Raw genomic sequence first — 24,039 nt, 5'->3', positions numbered from 1 at the left:
TAAATAACTTGTTATTTGTTATTCAAACAATCAACTATTCAGCAACAAAAGAATAACAAAATGTTTTGAGTCTTTAATCTTAATTACACGGCACAATTAATGAAACGTCATTTGCAAAAGCGCGACCACGTTTCATAATAAAAAAAAAGTTAATTTCCTTAATTTGGCGCGCGTTTTCCTTTAGACGTTCCAATTCTTTCGCGGTCCAACGGCAAAAAATTCTTGCTTGTTCACATTTTATTCTTTCATTTGTGAGTTTTCTGATCCGGTGGCAGCTGGCTCTGTCCATTTTTGTTAGTGAACAATTAAAATGGATTCTCTCTTTCCGTGTTTTCGGTTAAATTTGTTTAATGATCAACGATTTTCGCCGAAATACTGATAATGGGTTTCATTCTTTGGAAATAATCGAAAATTTCGGCGCCTATTTGCAAAATATCTACTCATTAAGAAAGATTTTAATGATTTTGCGTGTTTAAGAAAAAATCTAATTATTAGACTTTATAAACATAAACGCAAACGACTGTGGCTGTGTAAATTTGTGCCCCTTTGAATAAACTTATTCCCCTGGGGACTATAAATAAAGTCTGTATGGAAATTGTGTTGTTTTTCAATTGGAACATTTATCCTTTCCTAATGTTAGAGAGTGGCGAAAAATCCGACATAAAGCAAAAAAATATAAACCCACACATATTTTTCACAGTCAACAAATAAAAAAAAATGTATGCGTGTACTAGAGTACACACTACACACGTAAGAAGTGAAACTTCTTTATGACCTTAAAAATGTCACGAGTATGGCGTAACGCAAAAATGTCACGCGTACGGCGTAACGCAAAAATGTCACGCGTACGGCGTAACCCGCGTAACGCAAAAATGTCACGCGTACGGCGTAACGCAATAATGTTACACTAAATTTTTGTCCAACCCCGATAAAGAAGTTTCACTTCAAATACCTAAAGAGATTATAATAATGAAAAAACAATTAAACAATTAATTAAAAACCAAAATAAATGAAATATTAACTTTGTGTTTGAATATTGTTTTCTTTAGCATTCTAGTATAGTTCTAAACAAAAAATATACAAAACATTTCACAACATTCTGAATTGCTCACGAAAAGAAAGAGTGTAATTAGTTGACGTAGTTAAGGCGCCACCTTGACAAAAACACGGTTCATTTCTGTTTAACCATTATCACAGATAAACATCGGTGTCAATGGACGTAGATAACGCTTAACGCTTCTTTATCTTATAACACGTGCTATTTCTATGTAACTATTCGTGTACGAAGAAATTTCAAAATTTCCGATAAAATATTTACTTATAGTGGGAGCGTGCAAACAATGTTATTGCGGTACAGTTCAAGTACAAATAAAGTCAGATGCGTAAGAATGTTAATGATCTTTTCTTTTAGAAGTCACCTGTACCTTATCTATACTAATATTATAAAGCTGAAGAGTTTGTTTATTTGAACGCGCTAATCTCAGGAACTACTGGTCCGATATGAAAAATACTTCTGCCATATATCGAGGAAGGCTAGGCTAGCTATCATCACGCTAGACCAACAGGAGCGGAGCAACGAGGGTAAAACCGCGGCGTACAGCTAGTCAAGTATAAATGCTTCATATTTATAATTTCATTTTATTAAATAAAATATTAAATGGTTTCTTCGTGTATTAATTGCTACAGGCAAAAACTAAAAAAAAAACTCCAAATGTGAGATGTTGATGACAAACCAAACGATCTGTAGAAGAACTTTCAGAACTTTCAGAAGAAACAAGAAAATTTTTATTACATCCAAATATTATGATTCGAAGCAACACTTGGAATCTAAAAAGGCAAATTAACATTCCGCCTGGAATTCTGCGAAGCTTTTTGGTTGTCTGTGAATTGTGATCGTATCAGCCGACGTAAAAGTCTAGACGTTGTTACAAGTTTAAATCATTCTAACAATCCGTGTGTATGAAAAGGGCTTCTGAGAAAGTAGGAATAATTTCATTTTAAATTTTTAATAATAAAGGCTCTTTATTTTCATATTTTTATTACCATATTACATTTTTGACGTATTTTTTATATTGTTACAAATAAACTATATAGACCGGGAGATACTGACACAAAATTTCGAGTCATTTGTAACAGGATGGCGGTTCTACAGGGTTCTTAGTACGCAATGACGAAAAGAAAAATGATGGTGTGAACGCTGGTACCAGCGGCTTAGTCGCGTGGGCGTTAGTCGAACTCGTCGGAAAATAGCGAAAGTCAAACGATTTGTAACAGTATGGCACTTATTTTTCCTGTAAGTTTGAGGATCAACGAATATAAATACAAAATTTCAAAGATCTAGGTGTTGGAAATCTTCACTTATATAAATTAATAATAAATTTATTTTTCAAGTGTGACAGCACTTTTTCCCCCTACTAGAAGTATGGCAAATATAATAATGGTCACATTTTATCAAATACTCTCCAAAAAGCCAAATGCAATACTGGTACAAAAAGATAGGCGAAATAAAAAAATTTTGCAGATTTTCGGCGGTATGGCGACCATTTGGAATCGTCCGAAAAGTATGGCATGGCGATTTTCGTAAATGGCTGCACGACGATGGTTACCTGTGCAAAAGTTAGCTTGGTACAAATGGTTGAATAATTGTTTTTTTTAAATCAACACATTCGCGTCGGTATGGCGGGCTGTAAGTCATACCGGAAAAGTATGGCATGACACTACCGCCTACTTCTTTTTTATGGGCTATCGGTAAATTCTAAAATTTTTGTGTTACAAATCGTTTGACTTTCGCTATTTTTCCGACGAGTTCGACTAACGCCCACGCGACTAACCCACCGGTACCAGCGTTCATACCATCATTTTTCTTTTTGTCATTGCGTACTAAGACCCCTGTAGAACCGCCATCCTGTTACAAATGACTCGAAATTTTGTGTCAGTATCTCCCGGTCTAAATAGTCATGTCTTGTCTGGTCTATAAATAAAACATGTTCAGTTTACAAAAACATTACACATGAATTTAGACATTGGATTATACATGAAAAATAACGATTTAATTCAAATTCAAATTCAAATTCAAATTCGTTTTATTCGTTTAAAAAATTGAGCATTATACATGATTATTCAATTTATAATACAGTCATAACAACAACAATTAACTGAATTTTTTACGAAATAAAATCTCCCTCATACAAAAAATCCAAACATGCAAAATAATCAAGTCATAAGAAAACAAAAAGCGTAATCTCGTCCACATCGCGAGAGCTTAAAAAAGGTTTAAGAAAACAAAATGAGTGAAAGCAATGTTTTACTTCACATGCGTAATTTTCTTTGAATTTTCCACAAACAACTTTTACAACGTAAAGTAGGTATAATCATGAAATATTCATAAAACATAAGCCGTTTATGTTGTCGTGAACATACCAACATTATGGAGTCATTTTATTCAGTTTCTGCTTATAACATACTAGAATTTGTGAGGCAAATTATATTACCTCCGCTAATCACTGTCAAATTGTTATGTACCAACGTAAGGAAGTATAATAGTAGCTGCTTGACCAAGACATACTAGGATATAAATTATAATGTATTAAACTATACGATGCACATGTTGATAAAACTCTCACTAGATATTTAGGTACGTTAGAATCAAGAATTAAATACAGGAATCATATTGTTTGATAATAATATAATATACAACAGTAACTGAAAACATAATCATATTTTATTAAATCTAGTTCGTACATATTTTTAATAAACGATAGTTTTGATAAAATGAAAGTTAAACCGTTGGCAATTTATTATAAACGTTAAGATCTTGAAGTACGATTGCAGTGTTAACTTTTAACACGAACACGCTATTAATTAATTCCTACGCAATTCAATAAACAAGTCTAAAAGTATAAACATCAATTATTTTCATCACCTTTAAATTATATGGACTATTTTTCAGTCAGTGATGTAATTTTATTTAAAGCCGATTACACATTAATGAAATTAACGTCTCTCATTCATATAATTTATGTTATGTAATTATCTAATTAGGTAAGTATATTTATTTATTGGTATGCTTTAAAGTTACAAATACTTAGTAAGTAGGTACTTCATATTTGTACAATAAATATTAAACAGTTTCTTTAATTGTATGTAACTAGTTAATTCAAGTTATTAGTATATAGTATATTTAAAAAAAAATATCAAAAGGATCCATCTTATAATCTAAATAATTACAATTTTTTCATGCAGACTGCAGATCTGGTAATTGTGATTGAAATTGATGAACGCAGCCAAAGTCCATTAAAAAAAAACAAGGCTATAAACAAAAGCAACGACTGTGTGGTCGTTCGTCATGCCGTTCGTGTAAGTAATGTCAGGGAATTTACGATGTTCCGCTCAGATTTACAGAGACACTACCGTTTAAGGTCAACAGTCAAACGGCCATGGATATTGTTTATTTTCTTTCATTGTTTATTGGTGAGCGTATTTTTTTACAAATTATTTTTGCATAAGTTAGTGTTTTGATATAATTTTTTTTTTTGTAATTGGCAAACGAAAACGATAAAGTAAATATACGTACATCATTTTAAATTTTAATGCATAATATATAAAATGATGATTTGATATGATTGATCAATTAATTTAATTAAAAACTGGCTATCTATTTATACCTCTTATTTTTTTATGTCATTTTTGTTGACATTTTATAACTCCGTCCCGGTACTTATCATTAGAAAAACATTGTCCAAATACGAATAACACCGGTACCTTTACCCATTAAGTTAATAGCCATTAGAAAAATGAATATTCAACTGACAGCTCTGTCAATAAATATCAATTAAAATTCCGCTGCGTTATTCTGATGCACTCATATAATACCTAATGATGTAATCTACTTCAACAAAGTATCCAATATCAAAGATGTAATACATTATTACATAGCATTTATACCTGCTGACAAGTCATAATAATTACTCTATGTAGTATATTCGCATCGCATCCGAAAGCAATTTAAAACAAGCATTACTCCATACGTAATTCGATACAAATCGTTCGGGCGAATATCGTCAATGTGAAATTGAAGTAAGCCTACGCTATTACCGAATAAAATTTCATAGAAAGCTTAGCAAACAGAGCCTGATGGAGCGAGCCATTAGAGCCCATGCATAAATTGTTAGCTTAGTGACGGTAGCGCCGTCACCTTGTATTGTGCCTGTCGCCTTCTACACTGATTCTCATTTTGCTGAAGACAATTTTTAATGGAGAGGAACATCGGTTACGAAATAGACGTATTGATTTTTACCTTTCCACGATTTTGGGCGTAGGTTTTGGACTATTCGTGATATACATGAGCAGTCCCTGCACATAATATATTATGTTTTTAATGCATAATATAGGACATGTTTTTAAATAAAAGACGGAGAAATTAATTCAGTTAATGAATTAATCCTAATGAATGTACCTAGATATCATATTTTAACATTATTACTTCTGTGTAATAGCATCAAAGCATTCGTTAATATTTAAATAATTAATTATTCAAATACATTTATACAAAATTAGAGCTAATTTGAATACAAATAAAATATTTTAACTCCAACTGCATTCATAAATGTAAAAAAAAATGTTGTATCGAAATCATTCGTAATTTAGTCTGTCGTTTGTTTATTTAAACAATCATCAATCTGCGACTTATGCCATAATAAATCACTGTATCGACGTAAATAATCAAGTAACAATAAATCAAACGCATTATGAACAATGGTGAGCATGCTCCTATCAAAGTCCAATCCATTAAATCGTTTGACCATTTCATAGAAACACATCACGTTTTGTCCAATGTGTTTTGTATAGAACTTTTATGGCAGATTCATAATATTTGACACTGCATTTTTGCATCCCAATAAAAGGATAAATGTTTTATGTGTGTACAATAAACGTAACGTACGTCTACAATACATGATGTTTCAAAATATAATATTGTACAGTAGTTGGTACTTTATCAAAAATAAAAATCCATCACCAACAATTTACACCCTTTTTATGAATGGTAAACAGATAATGAGCTTTCAAATTCATTCATTAAACACCATTCTATTGAATTGAATTGAAATATTCAAATCAATTCGATACAATTACAATAATAACAATTTCGAACTCATTGACGATTGTCGAACATGATTGTGAACATAACCTATACGTTCGTATCGATCCATTATGCATAAGAATAGCGTTTGTGCCAGTTATAGGTATGTGACAAATTGTTCCGTGAGAGCATTGTTTGGTAACAGAATAGTCAAGTAGCTTGTATCCCCACTTTGTGTTAGAATCACTGTGGTTTGGTCCTCGGCTCCTCGGTTTCACGTAGGAGGTCCGACGACGCTCCAAGCGATCATAGATTATAATAGATAGCATAACTGTCAAAGAATGTTTTTTTTTTTTTCAATGTTGCCAGTATATTAATTATGGTGAACGTGATTTATAATGCAACGAAAAAAGTTACCGATTTTTATTTTGTGTAGGTAATAAAAATTATTTATATCGCGTAATTGAAACCGGCAGACAAACAAGCTTAAGAAATGTTAATAATTCTCTTACTATTACATGATATCATATTCCACGATACACTTTGAATAAAAGATGATCGATATAAAACTTTGATATTGTAATAATAAAACATCTTACACTGAATATAAATGTCTTGATTACAAATCTAGAGCTTGCATGTAAGTATCTCATTCTTTATTGCCTTTACATCGGCTCATATGTCTTGCTCGACTTTCATTAGCATTATCAATTATGTAAAAATGCTATAGAATTACATCGGATGATATCTCACAGCAATATAGGTCATATTTTCTATGAAATAAGATAAGTTACCGTTTGTATTCTTAATATAGTGTCGTTAAGATGTGAAGTTCCTCCCACGCATTGTCCAAGTTGGAGGACTTAATTAGTCGCATCTCAACACTGCGGGATATTTATTATAAGCCATAATTGTACTGATTGTGAACCCACCTCTCACAAAAAGATTAATGTCCTATTCGTAGTTAAATGAATATAACGATTAAAACAAATGACTAAATAGTAAGGGACTAAAATAAACAAAAAGTACCTAACTAGGATTGTATTTTATTTATGATTAACAGAGTAATTTTCTTATTTTATCATAAATATTTAAATTAGCTACAACCACAACGGACATTCGTCATAAATTAAAATAAATTAATCACAATTTGTAAACCACAGAGTTCTAATGAATCAAAATTTTCTATGAATTTGCGCGGCTGTTTAACCCATTTCAGAGAGATTACCGTGATTCTCTTTCTTAACTGGTGGAACGTTGAAATGGAGAATTAAATTTCATACAACTTTTAGCTTCCGACATTGTAATATATTTCATTTCGTTATGGCTTTATTCATTTATCCTTTAATTATAGTGGCTTAGTGGCCAACATGCTGTCTATTAGTAAATTTAACTTTTAGACCAAATCACTGAAGACTATCCAAAATACTTTTTAAAGTAATTATTATACCTACATCATTTTTTATTTATTCCCGTTCTTTATCTATTTAGTTACTCTACAGTTTACACCATTACGCTTTTATATTTTGTCCTATTTGCCAGGAATAAACCTCTAACTAAGAAAAATATTGGGTTATTGTAAAATTTATTTTTAATGACCTATAAGCTATAACCTATTAAAAACGGTTTAAAATAATTATCTTCTTCTTGATGTAACCCCACACGTGATCTCTTGTCCAACAACTGCACTAAAAACCAATAAATAAAATTTTCCTCACTACAATTTTGATATACTGCGAATTATAAACTATTACAGTTTAAGTGTTCGTTTATACATCGTGATAATATGAAAGTCGACAATATTCCAGATAATTGTATCCATCCAGTTGATGTATAGACCCCGCATTAAGTTGTTATAAGTCATTCCATAGATAACTTGCATTAAAAGCGCGTTAAAATTGTTAATTCCGTAGATTATAGACTAACCGGCTTTTTAATCTACGCGCCTGTCACGCTTAAATGTCGCGGGAAAATAAAACTATTTTATCGATAAGTTTAAGAGATTTACGTTAAGATTTTATCGTGATTTTAATTGATAATGCAACGAGAGTGCATGAAATTTATGTTAATTGTATAACATTAGTTATTTTATTTTAATTATATATTATATATACGTCGTTAATATATTATATTCTCATACAGGGTTTTATAATATTGCTTTTAATTAAGGCAACATAAGGAATAATTTCAGCAAGCATCAACACTTTACGAATCATGATCTTTATTTTTGCTAGGTTTCTAAATTTCATTAATACTATATTGCCTCTCCACCGCTTGCTATATAAATATTTATATATCTTTTAAATTAGCACTTATAAGATCAATCTTAAAGAAGATCTAATTTCAACAAAATCTATCATTCAAAATTTGATAAACGTACCAAACAAATACTTCGAATTAATAACATAAACCAAGATAAAATAGATGATATTCTATAGCCTTGTAAAATTACCTTCACAATCTATTAATCCCATTCGTTTTCTATAAAAACCAAGACTTACAATAAATTACGAACCTAAAATATCTGATATCGTGAGCACCCTGTACTTGTTTATCTTATCAAAGAAGCTTTCAGTAATTTGTATGCAAATAATCTCCCACGTACACAACTCTTAAGATTCTGGAATGATATAGAACTTCGTATCTTTAATCTTTATGTACCAATATATGCATTAGATAAAAATAACAGCTCAAAGTAAGTAGAAAATAATTATTTATTTGCGTACGATAGAAGATTTGCTGTTTGTTTTGATAAGTAAAATATCGTAGTAAAAAAGTAAGTAAGTCGAATAAGAAAGTACCTAATCTTTGCAAAGTTTGAAACACATTTTCAATGCCAGCTAAATTTTAGTACACATATTCATAGTTTACTTGGACCACAGATAATTTCTATTCAGATATAACAAAAAGTTTTCACGTTTTGGCCTGAAATTAAAGCTTATGGTAATTGTTAATTATTATACCTATAGGAACCTACCGAAGTCAATTTATGCATTCAGTATTTAAGGTGAATTGAATCGATATTTAGGTACAAGCTTGCAAATTATGTCAATCTATTGTGAATAGTCTCATTACGTTCAACAGGTTTAAAAATAATAATAGCATAATTTTAATTCATCCCACAAGACGGAAAGAATTTCAACTAGTTTTCTAGAAATAATGATGTTGTGAACTGCCTTAAGCGAAGTTTCTAGTCTTAAAAACAGCCCTAAGGCTTTACTTCTCAAGCATGTATAATCTTATAAAAGTTAACAACATATTATACTTTTATAGAACCCTATTTAACTACGTGTTAAGATCAAAGCGTAATTTTATCTTTGTACCTTCTCGTACAAGGAACTCAATTAATTAAAAACAGAGTACAGTGTAATTGGATTATTATTTTAGAAACAGCAAACTATTTTAAAATGAGGGTTACGTGATAAAAATACTTACGGAATTTACAAAAATGATAGAAAAACTCTTTGTTGTCCCTGTTGTATTTACACTGTTGAAGGAATTCATAATATTTTTTTTTTATAAAATAGGTGAATTTTCGATAGCTCGCTGCAAATTGCAATGGCATCGATCGATGCAAATCTGATATCGAATCAAAGAACACACAGTTATTACGCCACGCGCTTACCACTAGGTACATAAAAATGTTTTGGTAAAAATAAATAAGGATTAGAATAAAAGACTATATTTTGCCAATCATCATCAAATTCAAAACTATTGAAAAGATTGTTTCAATTGATTAATCGTAAGTAAATACAACGAGGAATGGAATGTGAAACACCAAAAAAATCAAAACGCAATTCGAGAAAGGCTCTGCATGTTATCAGACATCTTCGCAATCGTTATTGGATCTTTTGATGTTAAATATTTCATTGGTCGCGATTTTAATCACGCAAATTTCTCCTTTATTTTGGCATTGAGATATTTCGTGTGCGCAAACCAAATTCGCGCTTGCTCAAAGGTTCTTGAAAGTGAATTAATATACGAACGTTGAGATAATCGGAACTTAAGAAAGATAAACCTTGTAACAGGAACCGCTATACGAATTGATGTATTGTTTTGACAACGGTAATTTGATATAAAATGTACTAAATGCTCAACGAATTAGGGATTATAAACAAAATTGTTTTTAAATCTGATAGCGTTGTTTATTGTTTTACCTATACGTTAATAAACCCTGTTAAGTATATTATATTATGTTTATGAAATTTCATTCATTGTTAATGTACCTACATTAATGTTATTTGTAAATATGAGTCATAAAGCGGATATAATTTTGCATCTGGTAAACCATTAAATTATTCACTAATCATAAATGACCTCTCTCAAAACATTATTGTGTTCTAAATTACCAAAACTTCTATCTAAACTAATAGGCGTAACGATGTGAAAATTGGAGACTCTTTCGATCATTTTATTCGCTAGTTTAATAAATTATCATTTTATATTTATAGCTTAATATACTTGTTGCACGTATGAAAAAGGGTAATTTAAAACTCCGTGTTGAAAACGGGCTAAGCTAAGGTAATTTAAGCGGGCCCACGACGCGTCCACTAGGTACTTCCATATAATGCTGTCGTCACGCGATTGAACAATTTTTTGATCTTGAAACTTAAAACGACAGGTAATTTAATAGTTAATGGGCGAAGTAAATGAACGCTAGCCTTTTTCACTACAAAACACCCGCAGTGCTAAGTGTGAATCATTTAATTAACACCAAAAATTGTTTATTTCAAAAAAGGTTGCGTGCTCGGTCATCTCGTGAAATGCAGCAATAAAATTAATATAATTTTAAAGGTTTTTGAATTCCCTTTAAATTAATTAAAATTCAGTATTTATTTTATATGGATGTTATTTATTTTCGCTTACGGCTTACAGTACAGTGCTGCTTTGTCGTGTAGTCACGCAATGTTTTGATTGCCTCGCCAAATACGTTATCCTGGTGAAATAATCTTATACATCTTTTAATTGTTCGTGTTATACTTTATATAGACTTTTTACACTTAAATTCGTTCACATGCTACGGATAAGGATACTGCACTCTCGTAATAGACTACAAGCCCGCATAGGACAAAAATATGGGTCAAATGAACCACCAGGGGACATATCTAGAACGATAGCAGAGCAAAAAATAATAAGATTCATCACTATGCCGTCACTTGTAAGCTGTCCAACTGAGTGCAGATGAGAATTGAAAAGTACAGGTAGACTCGGTAAATTTTGGTCATATATTTTTGTACGGCATTCTTAACCATCGATAGATCCATTAAAAATAATAAGAAACCGCTCAGTGCCGTACAAAAATGGTGGTCCACCAAGTCGGAATTTTTATTTAATTTCCGAGAGTTACCGGGGGTAAATTTGGTCATTTGACCATGTACGGCATCTGTGTCATACTATTGCTATACTGCTTTTAATCCATTATTCCGCAACGCCGTACAAAAATCATGGGGACAAGGGGAAAAAATCGAGAGATGCAATCCCCTCTCTTTCCCCACTCCAGGGGGTCATTTGACACAACATGAAATAAATTTATTTTTTAAGTATTTTATGCATAGATAATATTTTTTCATGTGCCGTACATTTTCGTTGGTTCAAAGGGGAAAAATCTGAAAAAGAAAAAAATCCATATAACGAAATGTTTGCTTTATATTTTTATAATAAAATATAAATATACATTAATATTAAGAAGCTCGAGGTGGTTAATTATCACCTTGGAAAGTCGGAGTCAGGTGGAATGGACTCCGTTAAATTGATGAACTAATAAAAAAGCTATGAACGAAAAGATGTGAATTATATGCAATCAGTCCATGAATACAGGTAAAGTCACAAGCAAATGCTAGTAATATATACATATTCAAAATGTACAAGTAAAGCGCTTTCAAATGATACCAAACACTGCATATTTATCTTAACTTTATTTTTTTACTCTGTATGTTTTGTCCGCTAGAGGGCGCCACATTAGATTTTGTGAAACCCCATATAGCCTTTTATCCAGTTATCCAGTGAACAATTCAGACGCCTCTAATGATATGTCATTTGTCGAATTCTGATAAGTAGTTTAGAAGTTACGAGGGAATAGATGAACATACATACATGACCTGTAAACAACCATAACCCTCCTTTTGCTTTGCCGTAGTTGGGTAAAGATATGTTAATGCCGTACTGTATCAAATGGCCATAAAGCACTCTTAAAATTGTAGCTTTCGTCGCTTTCATCAGCCTAAAAGATGTGGTCTGCACAAAAATGTACGGCATCGTTTTTTCCTAATTTATCTATGTTAATACTATTTAAAAATACCGGATAAAGTGTAGAAAACTATTATATTTCATTAATCTACGATGTTTAAACTTTAACAAAATTTCTGGTTTTGCATTTCTCTATAACTTTTTTTAGAACGGTTTCTTTTGAACGGCAATACTATACAACAATTGAATTTTACAATATCATGTTAAAAAAAAAGTTCCCGTACAGGGTCAAATGACCTTACAGCTCTTTATATCAAGAATTCAATGAAATTAAGATGATTATTGGTATACATTTAAAAGAACAATTATTTTTTGACGGCATTGCTTTTAATAGTACTTTTGAGTGCTAGATAATGTTTTGGAACCGAAGCCGTACTTAGTCAAATGACCCCCTGGAGTGGGGAAAGAGAGGGGATTGCATCTCTCGATTTTTTCCCCTTGTCCCCATGATTTTTGTACGGCGTTGCGGAATAATGGATTAAAAGCAGTATAGCAATAGTATGACACAGATGCCGTACATGGTCAAATGACCAAATTTACCCCCGGTAACTCTCGGAAATTAAATAAAAATTCCGACTTGGTGGACCACCATTTTTGTACGGCACTGAGCGGTTTCTTATTATTTTTAATGGATCTATCGATGGTTAAGAATGCCGTACAAAAATATATGACCAAAATTTACCGAGTCTACCTGTACTTTTCAATTCTCATCTGCACTCAGTTGGACAGCTTACAAGTGACGGCATAGTGATGAATCTTATTACTTTTTGCTCTGCTATCGTTCTAGATATGTCCCCTGGTGGTTCATTTGACCCATATTTTTGTCCTATGCGGGCTTGTAGTCTATAAGTATGAAATGAATATCTACTAGGCGAGTTCTTTCTTTGTAAAATCGCATCGACAAAATGTGACAGCATCAAGGTAGAGCAAATAATGATATCAATTATAATTTATGAGACATCATTTAGCGTATACTATTAGGCTACTTGTTGTGATAGATATACAACTGCATAATTTTAAATCGATTACAAATCAGCTTAAGATAAGATAACACAACTTATTAAATACGGAAGTATTTCACAAATGAATAATTTATATTATCTAATAATTGCTTAAATAACTCATTCCGTATTTGCCCAGAAAACAACTTCCATGATGATTTCATGTAATCGCTTCCTCATCGTCGCCATAATGGTTAAAGCAGATGTCATCCTCCACACAAAGACGGCTTAATTCTCTCTTATATCGCTACATCTCCGAGTTTGAATTTAATCCAAACCCTTTATATAGTCAATTACATAATATTTGACTACGTAACATCTCTTTACGATAATACAAATACCAAGCGAAGCCAACATACAATTGTATTGATTACAGTCGCATTATCTATCACTCCTACGTGTGTAATTTATAATTCAATACTAAATATTCTACAAATCAAACATGACTATCGTTCGTTCACAAAGTAAATTAGTTTTGTGATTGATTAGTTTATAAATAAAACCATAAATTTTAGAGAGCACTAAATTCGATATTGTATTAAATGGCACAATTAAAATGATATAACAGCCTGTGGTTTAATCTGTTTGTTTCAATATTTATGGATTCCAGTTACGATTCATGAACGAAATGTGACATTATGTCATTCTTTAAATGGCAGATTTTTCGTACCTATTTAGAAGAACTAGCAAAAACATTTCATTTTTTTATTTATTTGCTATTAATTATCTAATTGACAATTTTATAAATAATTGATATTTATTTTTAACTGAAGGTATATAGTAATTTCAAATGTCAATTAAAATTAAAAGTTTGGTATTTAATTAAGCAATGGATCTAACAGACGTTGGTATTTTAAGTAGCACAAATAAAGTGTTTAATCTATACTTATAATGTGTAAAGCCGAAGCCAGCAAACCTCTACTTAATCAGGAACACTCCATTCCACAAATCATAATACAAGAAATACGCCTACATAAAGTTAAAAAAAAAATAAACACTAAGCAATATGAATCGATCATTAATACAAAATAACGAACAATGTTGTATTTAGCCTAATGGAACTTAACGTCAGTTGTTCATTAGTGTGAAATGAAAATCAAATTACGTGACAATGTACATCGTGTAGACGTGCGAATTAGTTAATAACACATGCCTAATTTGTTTGTACCTGGAATTAATTAAATTTGCAATATCGTACCTTTTTAATTGTAATATAGACGAAGTTTGGTAGTTGTTTTATTTAGAAACCCAATTATCGCACACTACTACAGTTTTAGCGCTTTATTATATCTAAGAATTAAATTAGACGTATTGGTTCTTATAAGTTATAATTGACGAAAAGTTGAGGTGATACATCATATTGGTATAGAAAGTATACAATGCTAGTTTCGATTAAACGGAATAAGAATATGAATTGTACATAAGATTATGGTCGTGTGTAACCTTAATATTTTGAAAAATCCTTCAAATCTATATATCTGAAGAAATAAAGAAATATTTGTAACACCTACAATACGTACCTATGTATTAAGTTATTCACTGAGTCCACTCTAAGCGCTGGCCCTTTCTAAAACCGCATAATGAAATATATTTTTATATTCCAGACATATTTTACCGAAAGTATTATCGTAAACAGCCTTGCGGCGTCCGAGAATAAATCGAAGTGAAATAATAATTTATTCAGTTCTGACATTGTCTCAAGTAAAGCTATTGCAAATGCGATCTCTTTGTAGACTTCTGTCTTTGTGCATTACGCGAATCCTTTGACGCCATATTCAAGAGTATTTTATATAAATATTACATTACTAGAAAGCATGCTTTAAAATAAAAATCCCCTATAAACTATAGAAACGCTAACACTCGCAGTTAAAAATCATTGACATAGTTAAAATACAAAATACGTAAGTCAATTACAATTTAAGCGATAACAGTTTGGCTTTACTTCTCACAATTTCTATGAGAAATAAACGAAGCAACTGTAAGAATTTTTATTGCATCTATTACTAGTTTTTCCTAGTCTAGATTAGCCATTTCCTGAACGAGAATTTCACACGGGATACAATAATTGCATTTTTCTATTATAAAAAGTAAATAAGAGACAAGATTGACAGAGACAATTCCTTCAAGTTGTTAAACGACAATCAATATAAATTTATAGCGCGCTATAAAAACGTAAGAGAGAGTTATTGATGTTAAAAGGACGATACGGTATCGGATCTGTAAATCTCAATTATTTTTATTACTTACATAATTTCCTATAAATAAAGATTTGCTAACCGAAAAAGTTTGCTCTGCTTACAGATTTTTTTACGGGCGAAATTCGCACTTAATTTTTCGACCCTGGATATAGTACACAAAAACGTGACGCCGTGAGTCAATCAGTCTATTAGCTTGTCGCGTGAACAGCGTGCAAGGGAAATTATTGATTTGTGTCTAATATCCGGTTGATTGCCGATCGCCCGGGGCGGGAGGCGTACACGCGGTCACGGGAAAAGTTATTACATCCATGTATCGGACGAGGCTGGTGTTTTACATTCGTTTGGCTTCGAATATGCTTGAATTGGTTGGATCAATATTTTGTTATACTGTGGATTTGTGTGGTTGTGAATAATTTGCTATTTGTTTGTATTAGCGTTCTGGATAACAATCACGTCAGTAAGATGTGGCACAGATTGCCTTTCTAACATCCAAAAATATTTAGATATTCAATTAAATACGTAAGTAACCTACCTACCTTAAAGTATCCAAACTTTTATGACCAAATATTAATCTAAACTGCTTTACTAAAAATCTTTACTTAATAAAAAAACAAAGAATAAATATACAAATATTTGAGTCTATGTTTTTCTATCCGCTTTTATTTTTCTTGCACTTAACTATTAACGCAATATTGACGCGTTGAGGCTGACAAATATACCAAATTAAAAAGACCATTTCATAACCAAAATAGAGACACTACAAACTTCACACTTCAGAAATTATTACCTAACACTTCTAGATATTGAACATTCATATCTTCAAGTTACTAGCGTGTAGCCAAGCGGGCGTAGACGTGGTCACTTTAAAACCTATTACGCCCCAATTCGGTACATATCACCATCTATAGGAGGAACCTAACTCAATCGGACTCCAATATCCCCGGACCCCGACATAATCAAGTTACATGCATCAAGCAATCATGTTTAGCGGATATTTTCGTCCGTCGTCACGCATCGTTTAATTATATTTTGATGGAGTGTTTCTGAATGTTTGTGATCATTTACTAAGAAATTTTGTACTTTATTTATTATTTATTACCTTATAATTTACGTGTAAAAACAATTAAATTTTAATAACAAAACAACCCCTAAAAGAATTGTCATATAAAATCTACCTACTTCATAAAATAATCTACGTACCTATAGGTATTCTAATAGTGTAGAAATACATAAGTTAGGAACATGTACATATCTTCCGTCGGTAAGCAGGTGTATTATGTATATATATGTTTTAATTGTGTTCGTACTTGATTTAATTTTTCTAAAGTAATAATAAAAATGCAGGATTTGTTAAAGTATTTTATTGTTGACTGAATAAACGGAATAAACACACAAGCTTGTGGACTGATTTCAAAAAATTAATTTCAATTTTACTTTCAATGTTAAATAAATAAAAACTGTATTTATTCATCGTTATTTTCCTGCAAGTTTGTGTAATCTGGACTTGAAGGAAATTCGTATTTATTAAGAAAAACACTTATTAGTTATTACTTATTAGTAACGCTATCGCAAGACATTCATTACCAAGGTTAATAATTACTGGTACATTGTAAAAGTTGTAACATTTACCCACTCAGCCTTTTGTTTTAACTTTCATCGTACCTGTCACTAATTATACCTTTGAATGCCAAGGGCGAAATCACGATAATTCATACTTTTGTAATTCTTTAATATGATAAACATCCTACCCAAAACATGTAATTTGAAACAGCAGTTTTCATACTTTTCCGAACGACGCGTTGTTATTATTTTTAATTAAATATACCTATGTTACTGAAACAAGTAAACAAAAATAAGGAGAAAATAATATTGAACAAATTGAACTGAAATCTAAGGTAAAATTAATCGAAGTTGAAATTATCACTGTAGCATGAATGATGTCTCAAAACTGTCTCGTATTAAGATAACAAGGTAGGTAGGCAACCCCAACATCGACCTACTTTTATCATAAATAGAAAATATTTTATACATATAAAAAATGAAGTCGCAATAGAGTCGAGAAAATTAAGGGCTGTCTCTCGGTCTCAAGCACTCTTCAGTTTTACTCGTTTTAATAAATGTAAATCTCATTCTTAAAAATGTAGCGAGGAATCATAAGGATTTTATAATTAGCACTGAAATTCTAACTCAGTTGGATTTGGTCTTTGAAACTTAAATAAACTCGTTATAATTTTAGTTTATCAAACAGAAAGAAAAACTTCAAACTTAAAAGTATCTGGCTATATTCAAATTTTAATCTAAAAACGTAGGTAGGTACTTTAATTTATTTGCAATATTCCTTCAATATAGGTAGGACTTCGACTAGTATAGCTATACGTATTAACTTAAACATGAACATTACATAAACACCGTGTAAATTCCAATCATCCCCTTCATTAAAAACAATCCTTCTAAGGCACGCACCTGCAGAAACCACAATGTAATAAAAACAACTCAAAGAGTTCCAGTTAGTCCTGTTTCAAAGCACATGTCTTTTAAAATGACTAAACAGTTTAATCATATCCATATCGCAAAAGAAATTCCTAAAGATAATAAGTAGATAGGTGTGTGTTATACTTCCGTGAAAATTCTGTAATACTCGGTATATCTATATTCTATACGATTGTATTGAAAAATCGCTCGCTTATCAAAGTATGAGCCACTCGACGTTTATAATCACAATGATAACATAAAAAAAAATATTACCAATGCAAAATATTAGGTACCTAGTATCGAATATGGTCTACTATAAAATTATTAAATAGCTAATCTCCAAAGGGTTCGCGCTCACGTTTAAAAGAAACGGTTTGTACAGACTCACGATACTTATCGCTCAAAGGATAACATGAAAGGCTTTTGGCATTCCCCACAGGGCTTATTGAATGTTCATTAACCATCTCGGGGCGGCGATAAAGATGAAAAGGGTTGTTATCTATGGCATGCAAAGTTTGTTTTGGCATATTACCTCGTCCTGGCGGAGTCTCATCGGCGGTGACACATCACGATGCTCATTCACTTGATAACTTGCACTGGGAACACTCACTGCACTTGCATTAGCGCTACCGGCTCTGCTGCCTTCTATCACGTCCCATGGGACATCATCATCGTATACTGCGACATTCATCAACTTGGAACCGGAGTGGAATCTCCAGGGCAAGTCCGTTCCACTCTGGCGCGGTCTGCGTCTCTTGTGCCTAACTTTATGCCTCGCGTATCGTCCAACACCATGCTCATACTCATCACCCATCATAGCATCGTATAGAGTTGATAAGTCGACTTTTGTCTTATGTCTTACAGTTTTAGGCGCATCTGTAACTATCGGTTCCCTGATGAGTCCCTCCGCGTCCCAAAGTTGTATACGGAGGATGTTATCATGTGAGGGAAGCGTCATGTGAGCGCGCACTGTTACGAGCGCGATTGCGAGTACGAGAACGACCGCACGCGCGGGTCCGTCCATCTCTGACGGCAGTCGCGAGCCTACTGAGCATACCGCTAGAGGGGCTCTGATAGGCGATAGCCGCCGCTTTTCCCGCGTTTTCCCGATAACAACTGCGAAGTATTCGACATCAACGGCGCGCCTCGGCCAAGATAAACATCGGCCGCACACGCTTATCACAGCATGATTTGTTTGATAAGAACAAACATCACGCATTATATCTACGAGGATAGTGACACAGCCACCATAATATTATATAGTGTAGAAAATATTCATTGGAACTTCAGTATTTAGAAATAAAGCTTGCATATGATATTATACTTAGTCACTTTTATTTTATGTAATATAATTTTAATTGATTGAAATATAAAATACATAGGTACAATACGGCGTACAAAACTATTTTTAAGTTATCTAGGTAACCTGCAGTAGGCAGCAGTGAGTGTAGTCTGTTTCAAACAACTATATCAATCTCTAAGATCAATCCATACACAGTAATAAAATGATTTCTTATATAAACATTTATATGCAAAATAATACACGCTTGTCATGTTGAAGATATAAGAAAATAACAACAAAATAATGTTATGTAGAGTCCTAAATAGAAGAAATTGCGGCGCGGCGCGCGCGGCGGTTCAGAAAAAATACACCGTCCTCTATCTCAAGTTACCTGGCTTTTCATTCATTACGCCACACCCTGTATCTAACTTAGTACCTAATATGTACCTACTCGTAGTATTTTGGTACTTGGAACTGTTGAATGTAGGTGCTGGTTACTAGTCGTATATTTAGGACTCTACATAACATTATTTTGTTGTTATTAATATTTTTTAAGCTATTGCATAGCTTCTATCGCAGGCCTTGAGCGCGGGGACCGAATCCAGAAATTTAGACCAATTTAGACCATCCATGACGTGTTATGGATGTTCAAAGAAACGGTTAAAGAATAATAAATACGCCTTTATAAATTATAGGTTTACTATTCCTAAACTTGAATGAGATATTAATAGACTAGGTATGTATAGACGATTGATCGTTGATATGCCGCGTTTTTTTTTTTTTTTTGAAAAAAGTTATTCTCTACCACATTCTCTACCTATGATGTATTCTGTAGATTAAAGATAATATCATAATTTTAACGTAAGTACTTCATCTCCCTCCACTTTTTCTCAGCACTCTCAATCGTTAAACTAGATATTTTAATAGTGCCATTATTTTCTTAAGTAATCATATAAAAACCTAAAAACCACATGGGAGGTACTAGCATTTAATACAAGTACCTAATATTATCAACGTTTGTTCACCCAGTAGAAAGTTCTGAAGAAACAAATCCAAAAAAAACCGTCGAATTGAGAACCTCCTCCTGTTTTCTGAAGTCGGTCATAATATAGAAAAAACACGAGTAAAACCATGAAATAGAGAGTTTTTTTTTATTTTTGTTATTCACTGACATGTTAAGAGATTTTTTTAATACATATTTAAATACACTTTTTTTCAATGTGTCCTTTCTGCAATTTTTATGACCAGTATTTATAGAACTATTCCTGCAGAGACATAAAAAATTTCCACCTGTATAATCAAAGATCCACAAGTAAAGCAACAGCTAAGTAATTGCCAATTATCTTAATTAATTTTCTCTGTAGTCATTACAAAAAGGATTCGAATCAGTAAAAAGATAAATAATCATTCAACTGGTTTATCCTAGTTCACTGACGCTTTGACATTATAAAAATACTACTTACTCAATATTCACACAAGTAAAGATCGGATTTATATCAAGAGTTGTTTATTTGTTGATACTAAGCTTGGGATAGTTTGCTATGTTAATTCCCCAAACAAAACAATTTTATGACCCATACATCAATTCGACGATCGAAGTAGTTAGGCAACAACAAACATCTTGCCAACGTATATTTTGTTCCATAAACACACAAACATAGTGAATATACACATTACTTTGGTTGTATTCTAACATTATTAATACATATTTACTAAAGAAACTTGAAACTGAAAATACACATCGACATAACCTATACGCTATAACATAGCTATAATTATGTAAGATGCTCCAATATTTTGAGTTGGAATTTATGAAATAATAAATATGTAACTATCTACCGTATCTAGTTACTTTTGTGTAGGAGTTTTGTGTTTGGAGACTTTGGACTCGATATTACTATATTAAACTTGTAACTTATAAGTCGAGGAACGGATTTCCATCAATTCATTGTTTATTGTAAATATTTTTTTAATATTATTTATTGATGTGAGCACGGGTAGTTTACATTCGTTTATGTTTTTTAAACCGATTATATTAGCTTTGCCTGTATGTTTGTATTGTATCTAACCGACTCCTTTAGACTCGAATTTGAGTTTTGACCCATACCTAAAGGACAGATTTATTTTATACGCAGATTTATTTCAAGGACTTTCAATTATTTCATGAGTTCATGTTATTGTTCTGAATAAAAAAAATAAAAATTTGTTTCAAATATGTACTTCTAATTACTCTACCAATAAAGTGTGTTTGTTAGATTTTTAAATCTTAATTTAATGAATTGTGCTGTATCTTTAGATATATTTTGCTCTTACCTACTATCTCAACTCTCTATTCGATTCGAGTTACCTACCTATCTTTAGTATTATATCCATTTCTTGTAATAGGATTACGATAAATATCTACTTTCGCAGAAATACATTTGATCACGTTTGCTCTTTATTTTCAAACGCCTTGTTTTATTATATAGCAAAATGTTTATTAAACTCACAATCACATCGAAATATTTTGTGTGAAATTATTTGCGCCTAATATTTTAATCTATACTTACATACTCATTTATTTTTTGTAAGGGTAGTGTACACTAGTGTAGGGTATCTTACTGCCTACTTATCCATACTTACTAATATTATAAATGCGAAAGTAACTCTGTCTGTCTGTCTGTTACTCAATCACGCCTTAACTACTGAACCAATTTGTATGAAATTTGGTATAGAGATATTTTGATACCCGAGAAAGGACATAGGATAGGTTTTATCCCGGAAATCCTACGGGAACAGATTTCTCTTTGAAAACGCGGGCGAAGCCGCGGGCGGAAAGCTAGTAGATTATAATATTGATAATTATGAGGTTCATACTTATTTTATTTTATTGCCTTATATTGGTCTTCATGAATTTTTCCTAAAAGATATCGCGATTCGGAGGGTCCAATTTTTCTGTCTGTATTTTTATGTCTGAATCGACCGGACCAAAGTATAAAATAAGGCCTATTTGTATTTCTATAAAACTTACGTGTGCTAAAAAATAGGGTAGGCATACCGGCCAAGTGCCAGTCGGACTGGTTTAACTGTAAAGTTGTGTTACACTTTTCACAATTTTTCCTTTAAGATGCTCCATTGAACCAAATTTCAAGATTCTGTGTTCACGGGATTTACCCTGTTGATTCCCTTGAATGTCGAAATTTGCGAAAATTGGCAGCATAAACTGCTATATCTTTTGATTGCCTTTAGCTTATAAGTTTGATTTTTTTACAGCTTCAATGTAACAGACAGACGGAGAACAAAGTGATCCTATAAAGGGCTGTTTTTTCCTTTTGATGATCGGAACCTTAAAAACGTCGCAAAAAATTCTTCGATAGGACTTGTGTTGTACTTACTAGTGTTAAGATGTAGCTTTCCAATAATGAATGTAAATTTCAAATCAGAGCTAAATCGTAACAAACAAAAATCTAGTAGTGGCACAGAATACATAATAGTAGCTAAACGTGGCCTAAAACGAGTACCTACGACAGAGCACACGACTGTGTATTTCTGCGATTAAGAATCCAATAGATAAGCAAGATGGGAAATCAAAAACGGCAAAAATAATAGACCATAATTATTGAAAAATATATATTTTCTATAAGAAACATCTACCCGTCTTAAGGATATCCACATCCCTCCTAATTTTAATTTTATGGCAATATTACACATAACAGTTTATACAGAGCAAGTGAGTAATAACTCATGATAAGTGAAAAAAAAACAGCGTGAGTGCCGAGGACACGTGTCAAAAGTGAAACTTCTTTGGCAAGATTCAAAGATAGCAAAATCGTCGCCTTACTCCACGGTCGGTGGCTACACGGGTGACGTGACGGTATTACCATGACGCGACCTTGAAATTTTACTCTCAACACACCTAAAGAAGTTTCGCTTCAAAAAAACGTAAGGTAATTTTATTACAAGAATCATACACAACATAATATGAATGAAATTAATGTAAAACGAGAATTACAGAAACAGCACCTATGTATAAATAACAAATAATTTCTAAAATCTCCCCAAATTCATGTCTTCTAAGTTTTATTTATCCACTAATGATATAACATCAAAAGCAATTTTGCATATTAGGTATAATTTATTATAAATAGGCTGTCCCAGAAAATACAAGCAATAGAACGTACAGATTTTCAGACGCAATCAATGTAAAAAAAATACCTACTTATTTTTTTTTTGTTAACGTCATGATGTTATAACTAGGTACATAACATTTACATAATAGACTTCTGAAAAACTATACGTTCCAATTCTGGGCAAGCCTCTATAGGATAATGAACGCTTCACCATGTGGCAACAGGCATCCTTAAAATATACAAATTGCACACCGAATAACAATTAATTACTAAGAAATACAATTATTGCATAGGTACATTTTATTTTTTTATAGAAAATTAGCTGAACCATAATGTTAAGTACATAAAGCGATAAGTATATCTAACAATTTGTGAAGATATTTTTTTAATACGTCGTACCTTTTATATCAATTTGTGACTACTGACTACCTCATACAATGGGGTTAATATTTTTATGAATAATATATAATAATTCTAATAAAATAACTTTTTGCTTTCAGATTCGTCTTTAATTGTAAATTTGAATTACACGCGAAAGAATGTATACTTAACCAACTTTAAAAAAAAGGAATCATATTAAAAGGAGGGTTTCTAACATTGCACATAATGTTAGTAAAACAAATAAATAAACATTCAGTATTGAAATATTAAA

General features: G+C 31.9%; 2 protein-coding genes across 3 annotated transcripts in view; both read right to left on the bottom strand.

The window, feature by feature from the left end:
• Positions 1-19,085, bottom strand: part of LOC149483343 (G protein-coupled receptor Mth2-like) — a 53,645-nt gene extending 34,560 nt beyond the window's left edge. The window contains exon 1 of one of the 2 annotated variants that reach the window (XM_089702386.1): positions 18,529-19,085. In XM_089702386.1, the coding sequence (XP_089558512.1) occupies positions 18,529-19,020 (492 nt within the window). In that variant the 5' untranslated portion in view covers positions 19,021-19,085. The remainder of the gene's footprint in view (positions 1-18,528) is intronic. The other variant, XM_089702385.1, reaches the window with a different exon arrangement.
• The window catches only part of Fbxl4 (F box and leucine-rich-repeat gene 4), a 265,794-nt gene that overhangs the window by 232,820 nt on the left and 8,935 nt on the right, over positions 1-24,039 (bottom strand). The gene's annotated exons all lie outside the window — the stretch shown is intronic.

This window comes from Colias philodice, chromosome 13, assembly GCF_061535455.1.
Source record: "Colias philodice isolate Cphi_HAF_F1 chromosome 13, ilColPhil1 Martin Lab GWU primary, whole genome shotgun sequence".
Taxonomy (NCBI): Eukaryota; Metazoa; Arthropoda; class Insecta; order Lepidoptera; family Pieridae; genus Colias; species Colias philodice.
The sequence above is the reverse complement of the archived record's forward strand: the minus strand, read 5'-3'. Positions and strand labels throughout refer to the sequence as shown.